Source organism: Aspergillus brunneoviolaceus (genome assembly GCF_003184695.1).
Source record: "Aspergillus brunneoviolaceus CBS 621.78 unplaced genomic scaffold BO95scaffold_27, whole genome shotgun sequence".
Taxonomy (NCBI): Eukaryota; Fungi; Ascomycota; class Eurotiomycetes; order Eurotiales; family Aspergillaceae; genus Aspergillus; species Aspergillus brunneoviolaceus.
In genome coordinates this window covers 291,634-313,553 of record NW_020290757.1, presented here as the reverse complement: position 1 = coordinate 313,553, position 21,920 = coordinate 291,634, and the positions used below count along the sequence as shown (strand labels likewise).

Sequence of the window (21,920 nt, the reverse complement as noted above, 5' to 3'; positions counted from 1 at the left end):
GTGGCTTTTAAGAGGCGGGGCTGGATGACGTAACGCGGGGCCCCTGAAACATTGGGGCCGCTTACGCTATTTTTAGTTAAGGTGTTGCCTGATATTATTCTTATCTGAAGCTGTTGACTATTTGCATCACCACTGGAATCGATAGGACAGAGGATATAGGATCCTAAAGGCGTAGGGCTGGCGCAAGCACGGATCCAGACCTGGCTTTCCTGGGTAAAACAATGGGGGGTAGTTAGGTAGTATTGAGGTACGGTACCGAACTCTCCCAACAACGAAAGCTTCAATGCCAGAAGTTTAGTCTAGAGACAAGGTAATGGAAGATGCGCAGAGTAGGTATATATACACCTATGGCGCTATAGCAGTCGACTACTTGATTCAATGCCTCGGCTGCTGTAAAAACTCGACTAGGCGTGTATCGCGCTCCGCGGCAATAAGCAATATACTCTGAGTAAGGGGCGCCTTGCTGATGTAGTGTTCTAAGATATTGATAAGGGCTTCAGTCTCCACAGACGTTGTACTGATGATGGCTTCCATGGTCTCCTCGGTCCAGATATCTTTCTCCTCAAGATGTTGCACGATATATCGAAGAGACCTCTCGTCCCTCACGGAGCCAATCACTCTATCAGTGATCGGGACCCGAGGAATATGGCCGAGGATGTGCCACAAGAGGCTTGGGGCGCGGGCCGAAGTTTCCACAAACCACTCATCCACCGCCAAAAGGCCGCGATCAAGGAGTAGCAGCAGAGTGTAAAACGCCCCGAGATCGCCGTTGTCGCAGATTGCGAGAAATATCTCCTTGGTCGGGGCTTTATTGTTCGACCAGTCCAAAAGGACCTTCATATGGTCGACCTGATCGTGCATGACCAGAAAGACGCTGTCGGGCACAGTGGTGCCGGTGAAACTTTTCAAGACAGCCTGAAACTCTTTGCTGGTCTCCCATGGGCTTTTGTACTTGTTGGGATTCTCTGCAGCTGTTTGGAGGAGCTCCGACGACACGACATAGTCGGAGCCGAGGAGGGAGAAGAGAAAGAGGAGCACCGACAGCCCCCGGATTTCGTTCCCTGCCGCGGCAAACACCAACTCGTGCCTGATCGGGATTGTCGAGCCTCCATTAATCATAAGCAACTGTAGGACCTGCTCCGTATTCTTCTTAGCAGCATGCACAAGGATTCCATCTGAGACGATGAACCCTGCCTGTTGTCGAGCGAGCAACGTCTCGAGAATGGCGAGCCCTAGCAGACGATTCGAGACGGCGGCGACCATGGTTTGGTAGTCAATGTTGAACCGCGGACCCCATTCATCCAACAGAAAATTAATCAATTCGAGGTATTCCCATCTCTCTACCGCAGCTGCAGCAGAAAGAATGCTCTGCTGGGTGTTGGTACTCAGTTCTCTACCAGACAAGAGGCCGCGAACCACATCCCTGGCACTCGGGTTGCTGATAGCGGCAAGTAAGACGTTGCGTTCCATCATGAGATGCTCTCCATAAACCCGAAGAACCAGTTTCAAGAGTTCACTGTCAGCTGTCCGAGCGAAAGTCTCTGCATGCTCGGGCTTCAGACAAACAATGCGGTCTTGGTTTTCCAGGATAAGGCACGCCAGGCTCGGATTGGACCTCGATTGTTCTGCCACAGTCTGCATAATTTGCTCCGTGAAACTTATTCTCTCATCTCGTCGCTGAATCAGGACTTCTAATACCCTGGCGCCACAATCGTCATTCTGTAATGTGGCTTCCAGAAGCTCTCTCGTCACCGAAGGTGTTTCTTTCTCTCCGCGATTGAGACATAGCCCCAAGAGTACGTTCCCACAGTGGCGGTTCTTGGCCATACTGACGAGGAGGGCTGGGTGAATCGAGTCGTCGCTCCTTCCCCCGTCGCGTAGCACACCCATATTCCAAAGCAAGTCTATGACAAGACATAATGTTTTCTGCTCTTGAGTGGATCGAGGGCGTAGCTGAAAAAGTATTTCCTGCAACTCCTGCAAGGAAATGGTAATGACACGTTGTAAAAGAAGTGCCAAAATTGTAACGCTATGCTCGGCCGCGTAGACTAGCGTGCTCTCACCCGTATCTTTTGTGTTCTTTAGAGTCTCAGAGCCCGTCTGCACCAGTAGGTCTGCTAGGTGTCCTAGTTGCAGAATGATCGCCTTTTCAATTGGCGGCACCCAAGCTGCTTCCGTCCAGCGGCGCCACGCCTGTTTGGTGTAGGAAAAGTCGAACGAATACAAGCGTTGCCAGTTGTGATATAAAAGGGGCTCAGTGAAGAGTCTTATCAGCATCGAATAGATTTCCTGCAACGGGTCGGGTGTCAAGATTTCCAACTTCCGAAGATGGTCGGGCCAATTTTCACTACTGTACCGGAGAAGTGGCTTACTCATGGCAACCATGAGTGACAAATCCTCTTCCTCGGAGAGAATATGCTTTAGCATCTGGTTCAGGATGAGGCGATGCCCAAGTATTTCTGAAATGTGGCACCAATGAGTTGATTGCTCAGAAAGGAGAAATTCTTTCACGGAAAAATGAGCAAGTCTGATAGTCCCGTCCGCTGTGTTCAAGGTAACCATCTGAGTCGTACAGATCTCGATAACGCTGTCGGATGATGGGAAGCCGGCTACTTCTGCTACAGCTTCCTGACTTAGGGGCTTCATGGAGAAAGTGAGCCAAGTGAAAATGGATCGTACTGCATCGCGGTACCTTGGTAGAATCTCCTGCTCAAGGATGCCTTTGTACGTCGCCTCAAGAGTGTCAGGAATGGTTGTAAGCGCTTCATCAATGTCTTGGGGAATGTGACATCTTTCTAGGCGCTTGATCTGCAGATCAACCCAGCGAAAGCGCCTACCTCATAGTTAGCACGGAGAGGGACTGTAACATGCACCCATGACTTGCCTTTCTGAAACGTTCAGCAGCTGATGTTCTATCCTCTCAAGGATAGAGCGGTTCCATCTACGCAACTTTCCACTGGTTAGCCTCTCTTGCACAAATTTCTCGACGTCTCCGCTCAGTGCATCCTCCAGTCCAAATAAGGTGTGTTGCGTAAGAGCGTTATGAATGTCAGGTTCCGGTCTGCTTGTGGCAAGCAAGTGAACTTTGGTAGGAAAATCTCTTATCAGACCATCCATGAAAGCCAAGAGGCGCCTTTCTCGAGTCTCAACCGGGCATTCGTCGAGGGCATCGAAGATGATGAATATGTCTGCAGGCAGCAGGTCTATGATTTCAGAGAGGATTGTCAAGAGTACGTCCAAGTCCGGCTCTCGGTTCCTCCGATGATCTTCCCAGATTTTCCTGATCGGGTTGGGAATAGGCCGGGGACACAATTGCCGTATAAAAGATCGAATCATACTCTCCATGCCTTGCGTTTCATTGTCACTGAACTTGAAGTACCAGTATGCTAGAACACACGGCTCATTTTGTTTGCAGTGCAGGTCAGTGTCTGCAATAATGGTGGAGCATAGGACTGATTTGCCGCAACCCACAGGGCCATGCATCCACAGCAGTTGTCCCGGTGTGGTCTTCCAGCGTTGATAGCGGTCGCTCGACTGCACAAACCATGTTCCCGTATCGGGCGAACGAGCCTTCTTGGTCTCGTTTTGGATGCTGGAATAGGAGAAAGTTGAGATCCAGTCGAGGATGTTGCGTTCCTCTTGATCATTGGTTCGAACATCGATACTGTGCACCCGCCTGACCATCTCCTCAATCCGCACCAAGATATCCTCGGCACGGCGACTCTGATCCTCATCTCTCACGATCATTTTCCATTGATCCACGACGGCGCTTTTCTGCTCCACCACCGACTTGAGCCGGTCGAGCGGCTGGTCGATCAGAGCAGTTATACTCTTCCCCACTCGAGCAATGGCACTCTCATGTCTCGCAGTCTGGACCTCTGCTATATACCGAAGAAGCGCAACATAGACCTCCACCAGAGCATCGTCCAACCTTGCCAAACTGGCAACGGTCCCCTTCCGGTAGTTGTGCGCGATGATACTATGGTATGCGAGAGCCTGGGCGAGGAACTCCGATGCATCCATGATCGCATCCCGCCGATCGATGTCGTTCTTGATCAGCGTGAGCCCAAAGGCAACGACTGACCAAGCGATCGAGGCGTAGCCGGTAGGATCGAACCCGGCCACCGCTTTGATCAGGTCCTGGGCCTGTAGCGCGCAGACGAGGACCTTTTTGGCCGAGCCTCGAACATCGACTTTCCTGTTGCTGGCATCGCGGTTCCGGATGCTCAACTTGCCGTTTTGGTAGTCGTCGTATTTGGCGCTGATTTCTTTGATGATCTCCGCCAGCACTCCATCGATTGAGGGGTAGTTGCCGTCCTGGCTCAATCGCAGCCGTTTGCGGCTTTCTTCGTCCAGTTGTTCTTCTGCTCGTTTCCAGAGGTCATCTTTTTTCACCGATACTAGTGAAGCTTGCTGGGGTGGGACAGTGGTTTGAAAGGGAGAACGCTTGATTTGTGATGGTTTGGAAACCGAATGGGAGGAGGAGGTGGACGGGGAGAGAAGATTTACCGGCCGCGGAGGGGCAGCGGCCGCGTCGGCTGCATTCCTGCCGTTCTTGTCCCCGCAACAGCCCCAGTCAAAGGGCATCGCAACTGCCAGTCCGTGAATGCGATATCGACAGTGAATGTTGATGATAACCTGAACCCTGAAGAAGTCAATGTGAATGCGAAGCAGATAAAAAGGAGATGCTTTTTCCTCTTTATGTCTCCTTCAATATTCCACCAGCCTTGCTCTAAGCGCTCTGACACAGCCGCCACTAATTTAGTCTACTAGGCAACTAACTTAACTTTAGTTAGTTTGCTTTTCTGCTGAGATAATCTAGACCTATATAACTGATTAACACACCATTTTCTAAGATTTCATGTTCTAGCTTGGTCTAGCTTTTACGTTTTACAGCAACTAGAATCGTTAGTAAATCTCTATGTATAGTCTCACAACATGTGCAGTAGTTTTTCGGTCGTGTGTTATAGAAGGACGTTATAGTAGTATTAACATAGGCTTCAATTCTCAGGAAGTTTCTTTCATTGCCGGAGATTGCATTACAGGAATATGTAATGATTGGCAAGGGGTAATCGCTGATAATGCTAAGATATGATGGAAAGCAAGCTTTATGACCGAAATGTCCCGGAATTGGTTTATACTGTCAACACTGATTCCAATCATTAAAGTCTAGTATTTTTGTAGAGGCTTTCATCATTTTCTACAGTGAATAACCCAGGATTTTTTATATCTGGTTCGCTGGAAGCCTGGTCAGTAACACTCTTGATTACTTACCTGCTCAGCAACGTCTAGTATTGTTCGCGAGCGACAAAAGGAAGCCTACTTGAACGAGTGATTCTCGGATTATCTGTAATATTGGAATGATAACAAATTGGGTATGATGCTAGATAGACCACATAAGCGCTGCTGATTGGCTAGAGTCATACCGTGGCGCGGAAGTCAAGGGGCTGAGGTCACATGGTAGATGATATATTTAGATCTAGGCCTAGTTGTTCTACGGTTTGTCTGGTTTGTCCAAGTTTACCATAAGGCTCTCAAGGGGTTTTAGTGCAATGCCTGATAACTTGTAACTTACTTATCTTACCGATTATGACCAAAGTACCGTGTATGGAGCGGGTATTGCGTCTGGCAAGAGCTTTGTACTGTATATACAGAAGATTATAACTTTAGGTGCGGCCTGCTCAAATTAATAAGGCTAGCATCTAAGCAGTGATTTGGAAACAATAATAATGGGTTCTTGGTCAAGAGGATGCCAAGATTTACTATTCTATACATGTAAAATATAGGTGGAGGTATAAAATATCTTCTATCGCTGTTTAAAAACATAATAATTCTAGAAAGATTAAAATTGAAATGCAAATCTCAAAAGCTTTGTTTTCCACCTGATATGGAACCAAAATCCACTCTAGTTGATACATGCTTATGATTAGTCTATATCCATCAACTACACAATGCTCAGAGATTTGAAACAGGTTGTGTTTCTTGCAAGGGATCCAGCACCACGAATCCGCTCCATCGCCTGCCCAGAAAGCCTTTTAACCAATATTATCTGCAGCTAAAAGAATACAGTTATTGGTGGTCATATTCCTCATCTGCTTTGCTGAGTGTATGTATAGTTAGCTCAATTTACGTACTGCATTCCATGCACCTTTCTGTGCGATTAATAGTCACCATACTTGACTCTTTGAGTAGAACATCTAGAATCTTCTCGGTTTGTGCCCTTTCTTATCACGATAGTTTGAGAGATGCTACGATTTAGTTCATTATGTCCCAATTCGTACCTGTCCAGAAAGCAGCTGTGTATATTATACATGTCACTGCCGCTGGATTGCTGAAACAGTTCTGGACAAGACCGAAGTAAGTGCTTTAGGGCCTTTTGCGACCCAGCTGAGCCTGTCTCAGAGGCCCCGGCATTGCTCCCTTCAGCAGCGTGCCGTTTCTTGCTAGGATACTTGTCCTCTATTTCACCGCACCTTTTGTGGTATGTTTACCCATTGTTCTTGGATCAGTCATGCCTGTAATGTTGTCATACACCCGTACATACCTGCATGAGAATGTGGCGGCTGCGTGGGTATCTTTACAGGCGAGTCTGGCCAAGTAAGTCACTGCAAAGCTGCCCAACTTTAGTGGCTAACAGACCGCTGGTCCAGCCCATGGGGAATCCTCTTCCACAAACTTTCCAGAGTAGCCAGGTTGATAATGAACTTGAGCCTAATAAATAGGGAGTCATCTCTTCCACAGGGTTTCGAGTTTTTCGTTTCTTTGTATATGGTCGGAGCTTCTCTCCGGGATCAATTCGTGTTTGTCCTCACAATGACATCTGTATCTATCGGCCAGGCTGAGGACGGACACTGCCCAGCCTGGCCACAGGATGAAGTTACGGAGTTATCAGCCTACCTTAGAACCGATTTATTCTTTCCTCCACTCGAGGGCTATTGCGACCCAATTGTGATAGGGGATACACAAGGAGAACTTCTGGCTCCTCCGTCTACGATAATGACCGATACTGTGATCGGCGACAGCAGAGAACCTTCTTGGCCGGAACAATATCCTAATCTTGTCGCACCGAAGAGCCTAGTCTCGATGGAAGGCTCCGCTGAAAGCCAGCCACTTTGTGTTAATCTCATGGAAATTCCGACTTTGTCCACAGTGGGACTGGACTCACAGGCACTGCCTCTTCCAGACCAATCTCTATAGAGAATGGGCTTAGATGGATGCCTGAGTGGTGAAGCTCACACGCCAGCTGTGGTCGTTGGAGGACGGGACGATTCAGCGACATGTGCTTTGAGATTTCCGGAAGCGCCGATGCCTTCTTACCACCAGAATGTTTCTACAGTTGATGGGCTATATTTTTGCCAACATCGTGCATGCGTGACCAAGACTGGCTTTTCAAGGAAGCGTGATCTGCAGTAAGCTACGCTATCACTTTCTCTGTTCATCCTGCTGACTCTTCACAGAAAGCATATGCGCATTCATTTTAAGCCAGTTGAATGTCCCATATGTACGGTTACCACGGCTCAGCAGATTCATATGCGTCGACATATCGAAGTACATCACGGTGGCTGGGCTCGGCAGTTGTGGCAAGTGGGCGCTGTGTGTAATTTGTGCGGTAAATCATTCACACGGAGAGACAATCTTCGCAGGCACTACCGAACTCAGCATGAAGGTATTAGTAGTCTCTCTGTGTCCGATTGAGCAGTTTCTTATGTCGGGCCTTAGTTTTATCGAGTTCAGTGACGGGGTTTTGAATAGTACCTTATTCCCTTCAGAATCGTAACGTCCGCAAGATGTAGAAGTACAACCGCCTCCTGCTTGTAACCAAGACTTCAAAGATGATCTGCGCTTACGTGTTTCAATGAGAGTAAGAACAAGGAAAAGAAAAAGGTGTGGAATACTCAAGAATCAGAAAGGGTAAACCAAATTAAATTGCAAGCCAAAATCCGCTGCCACGTTATGCCTTGAGAGAGACCCCGCCACAATCTGCATCGTAGTCTTCATCCGACACGTGTATCTTGAGCTCCTTTGTGCCCCAAACCTTCACTGTGCTACGTTTAGCTGCCTCCGTTTCTAAGCTGCCGTCAGCAATCGAACATTGGAACGTATTTTTTCGAAGCTCATCTAGATCCACGCGAGACCACCGGTCATCTGAGATTGCTGTCAGGGAATCAGGATGCCAGGGACTTGATGATGAGTGACCAAGGATATCAGCAATAACATCCCGCCGAATGTCACTTGTCATCTCATTGAGGACCTTCACCTGCAAATCGTATTCTGGATCTCCCTTCGTGGGATTGTTGACTAGTGGCGGGCTCCAATTAGCCCAGACTTTGCGGTGACAATCAGGGGGGACCATTCGAGCCGGATGGTGCTTAAAGTATAGTTCACAACACAGACAGGCCGGTTTGCTACAAGCAATGTAACGGTCACTCCCCACGAAAGACAAATTCAACCTGAAGAAATGGTCCAGAACCTGCACTTCTGCATGCACCTGCGGCGTGCAGTTGTCATACTGTTTCATGAAACCCTCAAAGATACGAGATTGAGATCGAGAATTCATGGAAAGCAAAGAATTCCTTATCTGAAGCCTTTCCGGGTCATCCTTCTTCAACATCCTGTTGAGGATACCATCAACCGTGGTTAGATTATCGGGCGCTGGCTGAGGCACTGGAGGCACACGAGCAATAGCCACCACCTGATACGAGTCAAGGACATGAGATAAATGGTCGATATCCTCAACCAGCTGCGACGGTGCACGGATGTGATGTGCCAGTCGCCCTATATAGTGGATGACTGACGCAAAAGGCGATCGTCGGTCTTGAGGGCCCACCAGCTTCTCTTCGTCTTGAGCTTTCTGTTTGATATCGTCGATGACGGCAGACTTTCTGTGCTTATATGCATAATCGCAAAGTGCCGGACAATCATCCTGTCCGAGGATAAACTCAAGCCAGTCTTTTATCTTCTGATCTACTGAGCCAATTAGCATCGTAAGAACCTGGATTTGAGCCTTTACGAACCCTTTTTGGTTTTCACGGATCCTGGTATGGGATAACACTGTCTAATCGCTTGAAACAAGCACTGACGCTCTTTCTTTACTCGGCTGATCGCGAAACTAAGGCAGAACCTGGTAAATTCTTGCTTAAATTGTTCTTTATCAGAGTCTCCCGCAACTGTTGTCAATCGCTTCAGGTTGCTGAGAGCATTCTTCGCGAATTCGACGATTTTTTCGACAGATGCGTTGGATGAAATCCAGAATCTGTAACACGTTTCGCTGTCTTCAAGTCCAATGGCAGTGCAAGAAATACCTCCTTTGGTAAAGTCACAAACAAAGGCAAGGTTACCTAGGAATCGTCGCCGTGCTTGCTCCGAAATAGGACCCGAAGAGCCGACTGTGTGCTGCCCACGGGTCTGTCCTAGTACACGCAAAAGAAATAAAGGCTCATAAAATCTAGAAAGGAGTCTCTTATACGCGCTCAGTCTTGGGGGCCCGACGCGGACTGGGTCGATAGGCAATTGTTTGCTGGTGATATTGTTCTCGACTCTGAATGAATACTTTGCAGATGGCATTATGAATCGATTATAGAAAAGTACGCGAAATATGAAAATATTCGAAGTGTTAGCTCATTAAGATGGAAGAGCAATTGATGATTACTTAGACCACCCATCAAGTTATGTGCCAGATATATACTTCTGGAAATCCGGCCATGAGGTGGGGGGATGAAGGCCATATGCGAAAGGGAGATAGGAGGGAGGAAGACAATGCAATGTGGGAGGACGAAATGCGGGAGGAAGACAATGCGGGAGGAAGTCAATGCGGGAGGAAGTTAATGCGGGAGAAAGTCAATGCGGGAGGAAGTCAATGCGGGAGGAAGTCAATGCGGGAGGAAGACAGTGCAGGAGGAAGTTCAAGCACACATGTTCTACTGAGATTGGGTAGCCAAGACTTCTCGCTGCCCCCGTGAAATGAGGGAGACAACCTATGTCAGCACAAGTGAAGATGCCATGGGCTTTACTTGCGAAGCATACAAACTTGGTGGTCGTTATACTTGATTGTGTAGGATACAGTCGTCTCTCGTTCAAAGCAAGAGCAGATCAACAGCACGCCCAGAAGACAACTGGGACAACTTAGGGTACGCCTCGAATTGGCACATGATACGAGGCGGCCAACCACTGCACATTGGAACCGCTAGAATGACTCCTCTGTCTACATAGTCTTCTGGAATGGATAAAAGGCACCAGGCTGGGCTGCACATTCGGTCTACGGCACTCATCCAAACAGCCTTTTGCTTGCAAAATTTCTTCCTTGGATTGTTCTTCAACACTGAACAAGTGGAGAATGTCTGGCTTGCCTGAATCATCCCGTCTGTCGACCACGGAATCTATATATCTACTTCATCACGTTTTTCTGCCCCCAAAGCTGCCACAGGAAGATGATTATAACGCTGCACATGAAACCCTCCTGCTCGATAGCGTTATTGACGCCCTTGATCGGTTTCAGGATCATTGTCAGGGGCAGGAAAGTGAAGTTGTTGTCAGTGTCAAAGTAATGCTCACTCGCTTGAGAGGGATGCGCGACTGTGATGGGGACGTGAATCACGTCGAGCTTAGAAAAGCTTTAGGAGAGCTGGAAAATTCGGGTATAGCCAGTTGTAACCCAGCTGACGTCCGGAATTCTATTGACACGTATTGTATAGGAGGTGCTCTACCGGTGCATGTTCGCTGCCAGAATGCTGCGGTCTTAATGACCAGGCACAGCGATTCAATCCATGTCGAGACCTTTGAACTGTGGCCTCGGAACCAGGCCGTCAACACCACGGTGGGTCGACTGCAACGCCAATTTCCTGGGCCAACCTTTGCTTTGAATCGAGCCATCTTCAATGAGCCAAATATGCAGAACACAATTGCGCACGCCCTTGAGAGCATGAGTCGTCAGCCTGCCCCGGGGACCAAGCCAAAAGTGAAGAAGGCGCGGCATAAACACGACGAGGATCGGGATACAACCAATCCAATGATGGTGACAGAGCTGTTCACAACATTCCTTCGTCCACAATGCAGAACTGTGGACAGTTTGCAGGTTCGTAAAAACACACGGGAAGAAGTCCTGTGGCTCGACACTCTGCATCCTTGGAGACGTTCCGCCCTCTGGCTCCAGGTTCGAGTCACGACCCAAGTGTTCATTCGGAGACTCTGCCAGCGAGAAGGAATCTCAGTTGACCTTTACAAAGTATTCATGGTTTTTTACATGAGTTCCATTCTCCGCCGCTGTCCCAAGAGCATAAGCAGTGAATACCGGTATATCATGATTTCCAAAATTGTGCGCCGACTAAGCAAGCTTGATCTGCCGGATAATCCCAATTGGCTCCTGTTTGTCCAGTGTGCCCTTCGAGAAGCGAATGGCGTCCTCGAACAAAACTGGAGCCGTATCATCGCTCGTAACGCCTGCCCACCTGATATGTCCGCTTTGACCCGACTCAGCTTTAAAGATGACACTGATTGCTCACTGCCCAATCTTGATGAGTGGCTTCAGAGCATCACAGTCCGTCAGCACTCCTCAGTGCCGCCAGATTCCCACCCACGGTCTGGATTCTTGGAATTTGAACCGGCAGAGCTTCCATCGCTCCTCCAATTGACTGACCCCGACTATCACGTCTACAATCTAGCTGCTTTCGAAGCGTGGGTTGATTTGAATCTTCAGTCCTGGCTTGAGACACACATCGGCTATGAAGACACCTGCGAACGGCTAAGCAGTTTAGTCAATGCATATCATACTATTGCATCCGAGTCGTACGCCTCCAACCCCGAGGCGTTGTCTGCCATGCTTCTTACCGTCCTGGAGCTCTGGATAGCTTGTGACAAGTCCGCCGTCCATCATCATCCGCTGCTTCGCCATCATAATCCTTGTATCCCGATACATCTATTCCAGTCTCTCCTCTTACCTCGGCGGTTCCAGCTTACCAGGTTGGCAAATGCGGAACTCTACATGCGCCAACGTCACCAGGACCTCCAATACCCCGATTCCAATGTTCTGACCGATTTTGGAACCTCATCCTCCTTTTCTGTGCGCTACTTCAATCACTCCGCTGAACACCAACTCCTACTCGACACTATTGAACATAAAGCTAGATCTGAGAAGGCCGCAAAAGTGGTGGAGTTGCACCGCAAGCATCAGCAATACAGGGACTATTGTGCTCGGCGGGATGAGATTGCTTGCACTTTCTACGACGAGATAGTCGACAGGCGGTTTTTCTTTACAGAGCGCCGCCATAGCCCTTCGTGCAAGAGATGCGGGTTTGACGAGGCTGCGAGAGAGATCGCAATTGATGTGTATGAATGGCCTTTATCTTCCGATCCTTTGGAGGCCAAATCTACGGTCTTTGAGTTAAACCTGCCCAGACCGTTTGCATTCTGGCGTGATCTCACTGCTTTCATCTTGCTTGATGTACTGGGAGTCAAATATGTCTCGGAAGAACCGCCTAGAGCCGAGTACCGACCAAGCACCTATAGCGGGCTCTCTATGTTCTACACCGCGGTCGTTGATCACCCAAGGATCGGCCTTCTTTCCCAAATTAAACCCCACCGAGCAACACACAGGCGGAAAAAACACATTATCAATGTATCAGAGAGCGACGTTTGTCTCGCGAACGGGCTGCGTTTCAGATACTTCGACAATGCCCTCCGCTGCTTTACTGAAGACCTGGGCCAAACACATGCAATGGCGACCGCATGCACTTACAAGTTACCGCCATCCAGCTCGTCTCTGCAGCCATTTCTCTTCCGCCCGGCAGAGACACCGGACGGTCCATCGCCCAATACGGTCATTGCATCGCAGCATGCCTGCCCCGAAAACATGTCACTGGGTGAGTACAAGGCGCTCTGCTCAATGCCATTGGGCGTCCATATCCAGTGGCAGAACATCCTGCGGCAGCTCGCTGCACCCTCCGTGGTCTTTAATAAGGTCGAAACGTGCTTTTTCACCCTGCAGATCATACACCAGGCAGGGCCGCCATCGCCCATGAATTCGACCCTGAGAGAAGGCCATCATGTTTTGAACGACAAAAGGTTTGCAGCTCCTCTGCTGCGAGAGATCGAGAAGGCAGCAGCGGCCATCGAACACAACTGGCAATCCGCCGAGGAGTTGAGCGTGCTGATCGCCCTCACCCAAAAAGTGCTGGCCTGCTCCCCATCGGTTCAGATTCAGGAGGAATGCATGGCCCAGCTGGATGGCCTCCGGAAGATTGCTTTCCAATGGGTGACGACCATTGGGGAGGAGGCCGGTTCCACGGACAGCTATGAGCACAGGAACGATCTGATGGCCTCCGCCGCTTACCTCGCGCTGATGTGCGTGGGCACTTTCGACTGCGAGAACAGCCACTTGGAGCGCATACTCCGGAACGATCTGCATGCCTCCGTTTTCATCCAATGCAATATGATCATTCATGACCGAAAGAGCCTCCTGGACGGAGTATCCAGTTGTTTACTTCCAATTTTCTACTATCGGTGGCAGAACACAGCCTTTCGGGGATACCGTATCTTGGCAGACAACACTGTCCAGGGCTGCTCGACCGCACTCGACCGAGCGATCCAGCGGACCTGGGCCGCGTACCGACCGGGATCTCCCTGGACAGCGGCCCCAAGTGGCAGTCTAGGTTGCCTGAACACCCAAATGATGGTTGAACGCGGCAGTAATAGCGGTGTCGTGGTGCGCTTCAACCTTCTCACTGGTCAGCTGCTCATCAATGGTCGTCCACTGGCGCGGTTGCCCTCGAGTTTCGAGCGCCACGACACATATCGATCCCTGTTTGGGCATTCTCTGGTTGAAGTGATGCCTAGCGATCTTCCAGGCTTGGAATTCTCCGCCCAGAGACTGCACATGGGTCAGACGATCTACTTGGGGAGATTACCCATCCCCAAGCAGAGTGGATTCGATCTACGCATTCGAGCCGTGGATGGGAGTAGAGTCTGGGAGTTTGTACCCCCGAGGCTCCTCGCGGATGCTTTGCCGGATGCCTTCGTGGAGGGATACGCCCATTGGTACGAGACCGATTGCCAATTCATCGAGTTTCGTCCTCTCCATGAGCCATGGAAGTCATCACCGGCCTCTCACTGGCGATTGCAGCGGACCCAGCCGGGAAACAACTGGCAGCTCACCCAGGGCAAGATTTCATTGATCAATATGCGGAGCCCGACGGCGAGATCCTTGTCTGATATCTTCCAACCCGTCGAGAAGGCCTCCAAGCTGCACTACAAACTCCACCGTGGGTCTGACATGGTGGAGATTGAGATCCCCCGCCTCCGGCTGGGCTTTGACCTGCGATCCGGTCAGTCCTCAATTGAGTCTCGCCAGTACCGGGGGATGGTCGTCGATCCTGATCAGTCGGTGGGAACCCTGGTCGGCCTGCGTAACAAGCTCGTTTTGCTGGACTGGAACACACACCACCGGAGGGTTCTGATCCCAGAAGGTCAGATAACATGGGAGCAAGGCGGTGGCCATGTCGCCGTCGAGGTTGGTTGGCAGGCGGCAACCCGATGTTACCATTCAGAAGACCTCCCAGGGCCCGGGCGACCATGGCAGTCGCCAGGTTGGGAGCGAATCCGAACACGATCATGCTGATTGCAGTTCCAATCAGACCCATGACCAAGACGGGTTTCCTGCCAATCCTGTCACTCATGCGACCCCAAAACATACCGGCGGAAAATTCGGCGAATGTGAATGACGAAGTGATCATCCCCGCATATAAAGCAATCTTGCGATCATTGTCTGTCACGTGGAAGGACTCAACCATCTGATAGACATAGGGGAATATGGACATGAATGCGATTGGCTCGCAGATGCGACATAGCGCTAGCCCAGATGTCAGTCATGATATTCATTCTAGTAAATGCTCCCCGAGCGCAAGAGGCGCGGCAGCAGAAAAGAAAATTCAAAGGAAAGAATCAAAATCAGAGGAAGAAAGGGGGGAAGAGGGGCAGGGGAAAGAATAGAAAGATCCAACGACAAACAAACTAGCATTCGCCTTGAACACCAGTCTCTCTCTTTTTTTCTCTCTCTCTTTTGTTTCCCCCGACAACTGTTGGGCGCAAAAAGCAAAAAGTAACAGCAAAAGCAAAAATACAGAAGGTCGGAAACGTACCTAGCACGAAGAGTTGCCGTACAGGGAAAGCGGACCAATCATCGTTGCGCTCGCCATGTCGACGGCCTTGTAAACACGACGGGCGTTTAAACATCTTGTCGTTGGACCGTTTGTGCGATTCTAAGATCCACGGGGTGATAGGGTTATATTTGCTTGCTAGACCCTCTAATCCAACAGGAGCAGGCTTGCCAGCGAGGTCAAATGGTCGAAAAGGAATGTGTCTTCGGTGTTGTAACCGAAGGGAGGGAATGCTGGGTATAGTATAGTGATAAGATCGCTGTGCTGAAGAAAGGAGAGAGGCTGTTGGTCAAAGGGGGCTCAACATTTCCTCCCCCTGTCGCAAATTCAATGGCGAGATTCCCGTTCGTTTTCGTTTCTCTGCTTCTGCTGGTCTCCCTTTTGGGTTCGGTGATGGTCAAGAGCCGAGAAACGGCTAGGCTGTGTAACTGCAAGGGAATCCGATGACGCCAAAGTTTGATTTCAACAAACTGGTCGCTTCTGGAGGAAGCTGGTCAAGGTAACGACGAGTGAAGACAGAGAGACAGATCAGTGTTGTTCAATCGAGTAGAATATCCAATTGATCGTCTGGACAGTAGGTCAAAGGAGGTTAGGTCCGGAGGGTAGGTGTAGATATAGCAGCTGATGTACTACTTGATAGTATAGTATGAGTGTCAACGGGCGTTTCGTCTCAATTGAGAACAGGGGAAGCAGATGAATTGAGGTTGAGAGCAGTCAAGCACAGGGGGAAAAAGTAGAAAGGTCAGTCGAAAGGAGAAGCTGGCCGGGCAGAGGAATTAAATGTAGTATTTTGAAAGTGGATAGCCTACGGAGTACTGATATGTGATCAGGCAAAAGACTAAAAAGGTGTCAACGGTTCAGGATAGTAGTCAGTATGGGACAATAAAGGCAGGCCTTTTTTCGGTTACAGCTGTACAAGAAGGATGCAGCTGCAAGCGGACAGCAAACAGCTGAGGAATAGGAAGGATCCACTCTAAATTATTAAAAGACAATATTCTTTTTTTTCTCTTGGTCGCTCGATCTTAGGTTGTTGAATTAATTTGATTTATTTTTTTTTCATGCCGGGCTCTTTTAGCTTCAATTTTTATTTTATTTTATTTTTCCCTCTCTCATATTTTTCCTAAAGCATGATGCGGGTGGGCTACCCGGAAGGATAGGGAACGCCAGATGGATCGGAGCCATCTGACACGACGGTACGGGCAACAAGACTACGGTACCTTAGTCTAAGATACTGGGGTACTACATCCTAGTTTAGTCCTCCGAGTAGGCCGATGACAGAGAAATCAGATTCAAAAGGAAAGAACCGGAATCTGGGATAGGGTGGAACCAATCGCTGCAAGAAAGAAACGCAATCCATTCATGGTACGTACGTACCGTACCCGACTGTACATCGATCCTCAGGAACTGAGGGTGCTGCTGCGCTCCGCTTGGGTAGTCAATACAAACCTGCTGTACGCACCAAGCAAGCAGAGAAAACAGGCCGGGTTACCTGCTATCATGTACACAGTGCAGTACTTCCAAGTAAAAGCGGTATGGGCTGGTCCATTTTTGACAGAACAAAAAGAAAATGGAAGGAAGGGAAGAGAAACCCACTCCTCCATTTTCGACCCATATTGGGGGATAAAAAGGACGAAATAAAAGAAAGCAAGAGGAAGAAACCCCCATGAATGCCTATCAAATCACATACAACCGTCGGAATCAGATTCAGATCGGAGCTGGAATTGTAATCATCGATCCAAAGCCTAGTACGGAGTATTGTCAGACCACACTAGTCTATCAAAAAAAAAGAAAGAAAGAAAGAAATCGAGCAGTAAAACCAGATGAAGTGGGTGGGTAGAGCCGCGAAGCAAAAGAAGAATTAAAAAAAATAATCAGAAATCAAAAAGGGATGGAGCCAGTTTACAGAGAGGGATGGGAAGAACATCAAAAGAGAGAGAGAAAAGTGATGGATAAGAAAACCAAATTAAAAAATAGAAAAGCGATGAGGTCGGAGGAGAAACCGCAAATTGCCCCATTCCAGAGCCGCCGCCGCAGATTGACCGGTAGGAGGAGACCCATGAATCCATGATGGACCTGAGCCCTAGGCTCCGGGGAACAGTAGAAAAGGTGTGTAGCTAAAAAGCCCGCTAAATTGGTCCGTAAGGCAATGATGATCGACTTTCCAGAAGTCTGGTTTTAGTGCGACTTAGTGAGATGATAGATCTTACAGCGACTCCCCCAAGTCCACACCTGGTGTCCTCCCGTCTCTCCCTCTCTAGCTCCCTATCATCGTGCCCCCCGCCTCCCCCTCCTTTCAGAAATCGCATGTCTCAATCAAGAGAGGTCAACGCGATTCCGAAGTCCGAATGGAATTGCAACTACAAAGGAGTGCGCCCCTTCTCTTATCCATTGTGGAGGTTTCTGAAGGAGCAAGCCTAGTCCCCATCCACTATTATGCTTGATGCTCGATGAACAGGTTAGAGGGTCCAGTACCTGGTAGGTGCAGTAAGCATAAAGTATCACCTTCCAAATGTAAAATAAATGTACGTATCAAAACAGCTAAGGCCCATCGCTGAACAGCTCAAGAAGAGCAATTATGACAACATTCATGAAGGAGTCAACATCTCCAAGCTTTGTGCTTCCTTCAGTGTCATTTGACCTGCAATAGGAAAATTACCCAGCAAGATGATGGGTGCCTGCACTGGTGGAGCGATAACAAGCGGTGAATTCCATTGACTACCTACTTAGCTACCGTTGACGAATTGCACTTAGTAAGAAGCTAAAACCCTGCCTGTCTGACCAAGAAAAGACAGCATGAAGCGCTTGCAATCCGGTTCAGAGCAGCGGATCGCGAGCAGAACGATAAGGCAAAATGTAGACTGAGGGGTTCGGCCGAGGAAATGTATAATGAGTGAATTTAAAGGAAAGAAGACTGACAGTGCAATATGAATTGATTGTATTCAAAGGGGAACGAACCAAAGAAAGTTCGCATGGCCATTTGCCGAAGTGGGCCAGGTACTTCGAAATGGCGGCGAACTTCACTTCTTACGGTGAGGAACAAGACTATCACACTTTCTCTCGCCAGACCTGGAGCGGGCCGGCAATGGGGGGTTGAACCTGGGAGGAGAGGAACCATCAATTGAAATTGAGTGGAATCACCAAAACTGGTGAAGATAAAGATTCAAGGTCATAGAAGGAACACTTCTCAGGCGCAAAACTCCTGACTCTCCTTCATACCTGTAGTATCGACTCCATACTGGGGGCCCTTAGAATCCAGGCTCAATCGATTTTGTCGTTAGTTCCCAGCTGTTGCTCATCATCGTGGAACATGACAACTTGCAGTCGTTTCTGCCTCCCTTAACTCGGTCAGATAATGCTGCTATAGCAAATGGTTGCTCGGCTTCTCGAGCAAATGCTCCGGAACTTTAATGTGATCCCCAGCTCCAAGCAAAGCATCATTTACGGAGTAGTTGGCGTATACTTTGGGTGACGATACCGTTACCGTACATGAAAGAATTTCCGGGGAAGTGAGGAGAATCATTTCAGCGTCGACCGGACGGAACAACACAATTAGGGAAGATAAGAACTACAGTCTCCGTACAATACATTCTATGGCAAGAACTTCCTTGGAGAGAACACCGAGAAGTCTCAACAATTTCTGATGCATTCCAAATTTTTTGAATTGCCTAGGGCCTCGTAACAGACCTACCAGCAGGTTTGAACATTGGTGAATAGCAGACAAATGAAACCATTCAGAGGCAATTCTCTGGGGTTTCTCGAAGAGCCGCCACTCTTTTTGCATAATCACCTCTTGGGCTGCCGTCACCTAGCTCTTTGCTATGCAAGAACGAACCTGCTTCAATTCTCTTTGACGTCACTTCGTCGGCTAGTCGCTAATTGACCAGCGCTGTTGGATTTTTCCCCAGCCGCTCGAATAGATGGAAAGACCTGAAACAGCGGGTTATGCGAGAGGAGGGGCCGGGGGTGGGTAGCGGGAGACCAGATAGAGACCAAAGTGAGGGTTCCAGATACCTTCTTTATGATACTAATGTATGGAGCCAACGATTCTGATACCTGTTTGTATCCATTCAGTAAGTGATGCTTAGCACGTCTCTTACGTGGCTGACTACTCCGGCGTTTTACTTGGGAAGTGAGTATCCTAGGACAGCCTTGGACCTACCAAAAGAATCTCAGCCAGTAGCGGCTTCATGCTGATGCTATCCCCATAAGTCGGTAAAAGAGAGACTGCGTTCCCTTAGGGAGAGACAACACTAAGGGCGGGTGGAAGTGGGAAGGACCAAGGCACTGGGATCTCAATTCCAGATGCTTCTTGCCAAGGCGCTCCCCCCATGTCCCCATACCAGGGCTAGGGTAATAAGTAAGTTACCATCAGTTTACCGGGCAGTATGTATGTACAGTACACACAGTACCACATTGGAACTGTCCACCAACTTGCTGCAGTAGGGAAATAGTGTCATGCTGTGGATCCCATAGTGCCTGACTTAGCTTGGTTGAGATCTGAAGCCACGCGAGCCAAACGAGGATCAGAAGAAAAACAATGGATGAGTTTAGAGCTGCAAGTAATTCTTTGACTACAACCATGGTACGTATCTGTGCATAGCAGTGGGGCTTTCTCCTACTATGTATGATACAGACGATCGACCCTGAGCATCCACCATTCCCCCCCTCTCCTAGAAGAATGGGAAATGAATACTATCGTCGCTGTACGAACAATAAAGCTTTTTGTACTTTTCCCCTAATCCATCCATCCATATTCTTTTTAGGGCAAGAATAGACAATGCGCGACGTCATTGTGCTTGAATACACCATGACAAGCAGCAAAGAGCCGATCGGTACCAGAAGGGCCATTGAGGACAGCCAGAAACTCAGGGCATCGACCAATCAGGCGAAATGTTCGACTCTGACCGCTGAATTGATTTAATTTCGACCTTGACTGTTGACCCGGTCACACTCTATCATTTGTCCTGTCCTGTTTAGAGTCCGAAAGAGCAAAAGGGTGAGACTAGAGAAGGTAGGTATACTACAAAGGACCACGCGGAGGGAATGCAACCTAAACTCTGACCCTGGAAGCTTTGAGAGCCTTCGGATACAATTTCAGAAGCAAACAACTGGGAAGAGGGGGGTGAAGCAGGGAGGCAGGTGATGTCTCTCAGAAAGTCTATGCGGAAAGGCAAGATTGGAACTGCCACATCTTACCTCCTATGTGAGAGGCACTCACTCACGCCATCGTAAATCCCCTAATTGAACCGCTCAGTGATGTGAGGTCCACGGTGCCGTGCTCGTGAGGAAGCCTTTCTATCCAGATCGCTGGATGCAAGTGCTTGCATACAGCGAAGCATACCGTCATTGCCCCTCTCCTTCCTCGGTCTTCGAGTCCAAAAACCCGAGTTCAACGGCCGGCTAAGCTGCGATCGATGATCTAGCGGTGTCAGCGTGACGTGCTTTTGGGGAACGCACACCCGCACACCCGCACACCATTACCAGGGAAGAGATGGCTGATGGGCTGTCAGCGGGCCGTCGGCATTCTAGCTCGAGTGACCATGATCGTGTCCAGCTTGATCACCATTCGGACTTTACGGAAAGGGACAGGATAAGAGATGGGAAATGTCATCGCGACGCACCTCACAGAAGCTAGTCAACCTGGATGTACTGCGGATGATCATGTGAGCCTACTCCGTCAGCTGTATGGAAAAATAGAATTTGAGGGAGCGATTGGATGATCGGAGGTAGACCCTGAGACGTGCGGCATCAACCTAGATCGCGGGGCCTGATGAAGGCCTGTCTGGCCATTGATACCGCCGAATCTCTGGCGGGATGATTGAGGAACAATGCGAGTGTGGTGCTGATGCTGGTGCTGCTGATGCTGATGCGCTGCAGGCGCAGTGAATACTGTAGCAGAATAGTACGGAGTATGTACAGTACCAGATAAGTACCTACATACTTACCATCAATCTGCTGTACTGTACTGTACTGTACGGGAGCTACTACTAGGGCATTGGCAATAGACTGCGTTGGATAAGAGTCCGGAAGTAAGCGGTGAAGAGTCAAAATGAGGGGCTTGCAGGTCGCCGGCCGTCTTGGGTATCGCCAGGAGATTATTGAGGACTACAACTGCATAAACTAGTCATCTCTTGTCCGAGGCGGGCAAGGCAAGCTACTTGTCAACGGTCGGCCGATTTATTTTTTCTTCCCTTGCTGCTGTGTGTTTATTTTGACGCCAACAGTCTCCTCCATAGGTCAGCTGGGGTTGGTTTTGAGATTGGGCAGAAACCGGAACGTTGCTGCTGCTGCTGTTAATGTTGTTCCTCGAGTCATGCCGGGCGCAACCGTGTTCGAGAGGCCCTTGTTCGTCTTGCAGGCAGGGCAGAGTGGAAACATACGGTGAGCCGGCCAGCATTACCTGATCTGATACCAGTCCCCCTCCCCCCTCCCTCCACACGAGACGGGGTAGTTGGCAAGCAATCTTCCGGAAGTGTTCTACCGCTTTGACAGCTGGGCCAAGATCCTCTTTTCATGCAAGGTAGCTTGATTGCTACCGACAGATTGTCGTACTGGCGGGGCATTGGGCTGCCCCGCGGTACATGGCTGTGAGTGCGGTGTACAGAAGAGCGTCTGGTAGGAACCAGGGCTATTGGATGAGAACTGGAACATCAGCCCATCGAGGCAACACTAGCTACGGAGTGGTCTTGCTCTCCTGAATCTATGCGCTTGTCTTCCGCTTGCCTATCTGTTCGGTTGCTTGCCTCCTTGACTCAGCTCTTGTTGTTTACTTCT

General features: G+C 49.2%; 4 protein-coding genes across 4 annotated transcripts; 2 read left to right on the top strand and 2 right to left on the bottom strand.

Annotated features, from left to right (window-relative positions):
• Nucleotides 1-105: 105 nt before the first annotated feature.
• On the bottom strand, nt 106-4,848 carry BO95DRAFT_494749 (uncharacterized protein; the record flags this gene model as incomplete). The annotated part of the gene is made up of 3 exons (XM_025590796.1): nt 106-2,808; nt 2,881-4,638; nt 4,846-4,848. 3 exons carry the CDS (start codon nt 4,846-4,848, stop codon nt 376-378), a joined length of 4,194 nt encoding a protein of 1,397 aa, XP_025443097.1. The 3' UTR covers nt 106-375.
• A 1,965-nt stretch (nt 4,849-6,813) lies between these two features.
• On the top strand, nt 6,814-7,727 carry BO95DRAFT_412031 (C2H2-type zinc finger protein; the record flags this gene model as incomplete). The annotated part of the gene is made up of 3 exons (XM_025584230.1): nt 6,814-7,149; nt 7,198-7,409; nt 7,458-7,727. The coding sequence occupies 3 exons, from the start codon at nt 6,814-6,816 to the stop codon at nt 7,693-7,695; spliced, it is 786 nt and encodes a 261-aa protein (XP_025443096.1). The 3' UTR covers nt 7,696-7,727.
• Nucleotides 7,728-7,951: 224 nt separating this feature from the next.
• Nucleotides 7,952-9,564, bottom strand: BO95DRAFT_412030 (nucleic acid/nucleotide deaminase domain-containing protein; the record flags this gene model as incomplete). Its single annotated transcript, XM_025584229.1, has 2 exons — nt 7,952-8,964; nt 9,015-9,564. 2 exons carry the CDS (start codon nt 9,562-9,564, stop codon nt 7,952-7,954), a joined length of 1,563 nt encoding a protein of 520 aa, XP_025443095.1.
• Nucleotides 9,565-10,333: 769 nt separating this feature from the next.
• On the top strand, nt 10,334-20,792 carry BO95DRAFT_513832 (uncharacterized protein; the record flags this gene model as incomplete). The annotated part of the gene is made up of 3 exons (XM_025591630.1): nt 10,334-10,634; nt 10,692-14,500; nt 20,570-20,792. 3 exons carry the CDS (start codon nt 10,334-10,336, stop codon nt 20,738-20,740), a joined length of 4,281 nt encoding a protein of 1,426 aa, XP_025443094.1. The 3' UTR covers nt 20,741-20,792.
• Between the last annotated feature and the right edge of the window lie 1,128 nt (nt 20,793-21,920).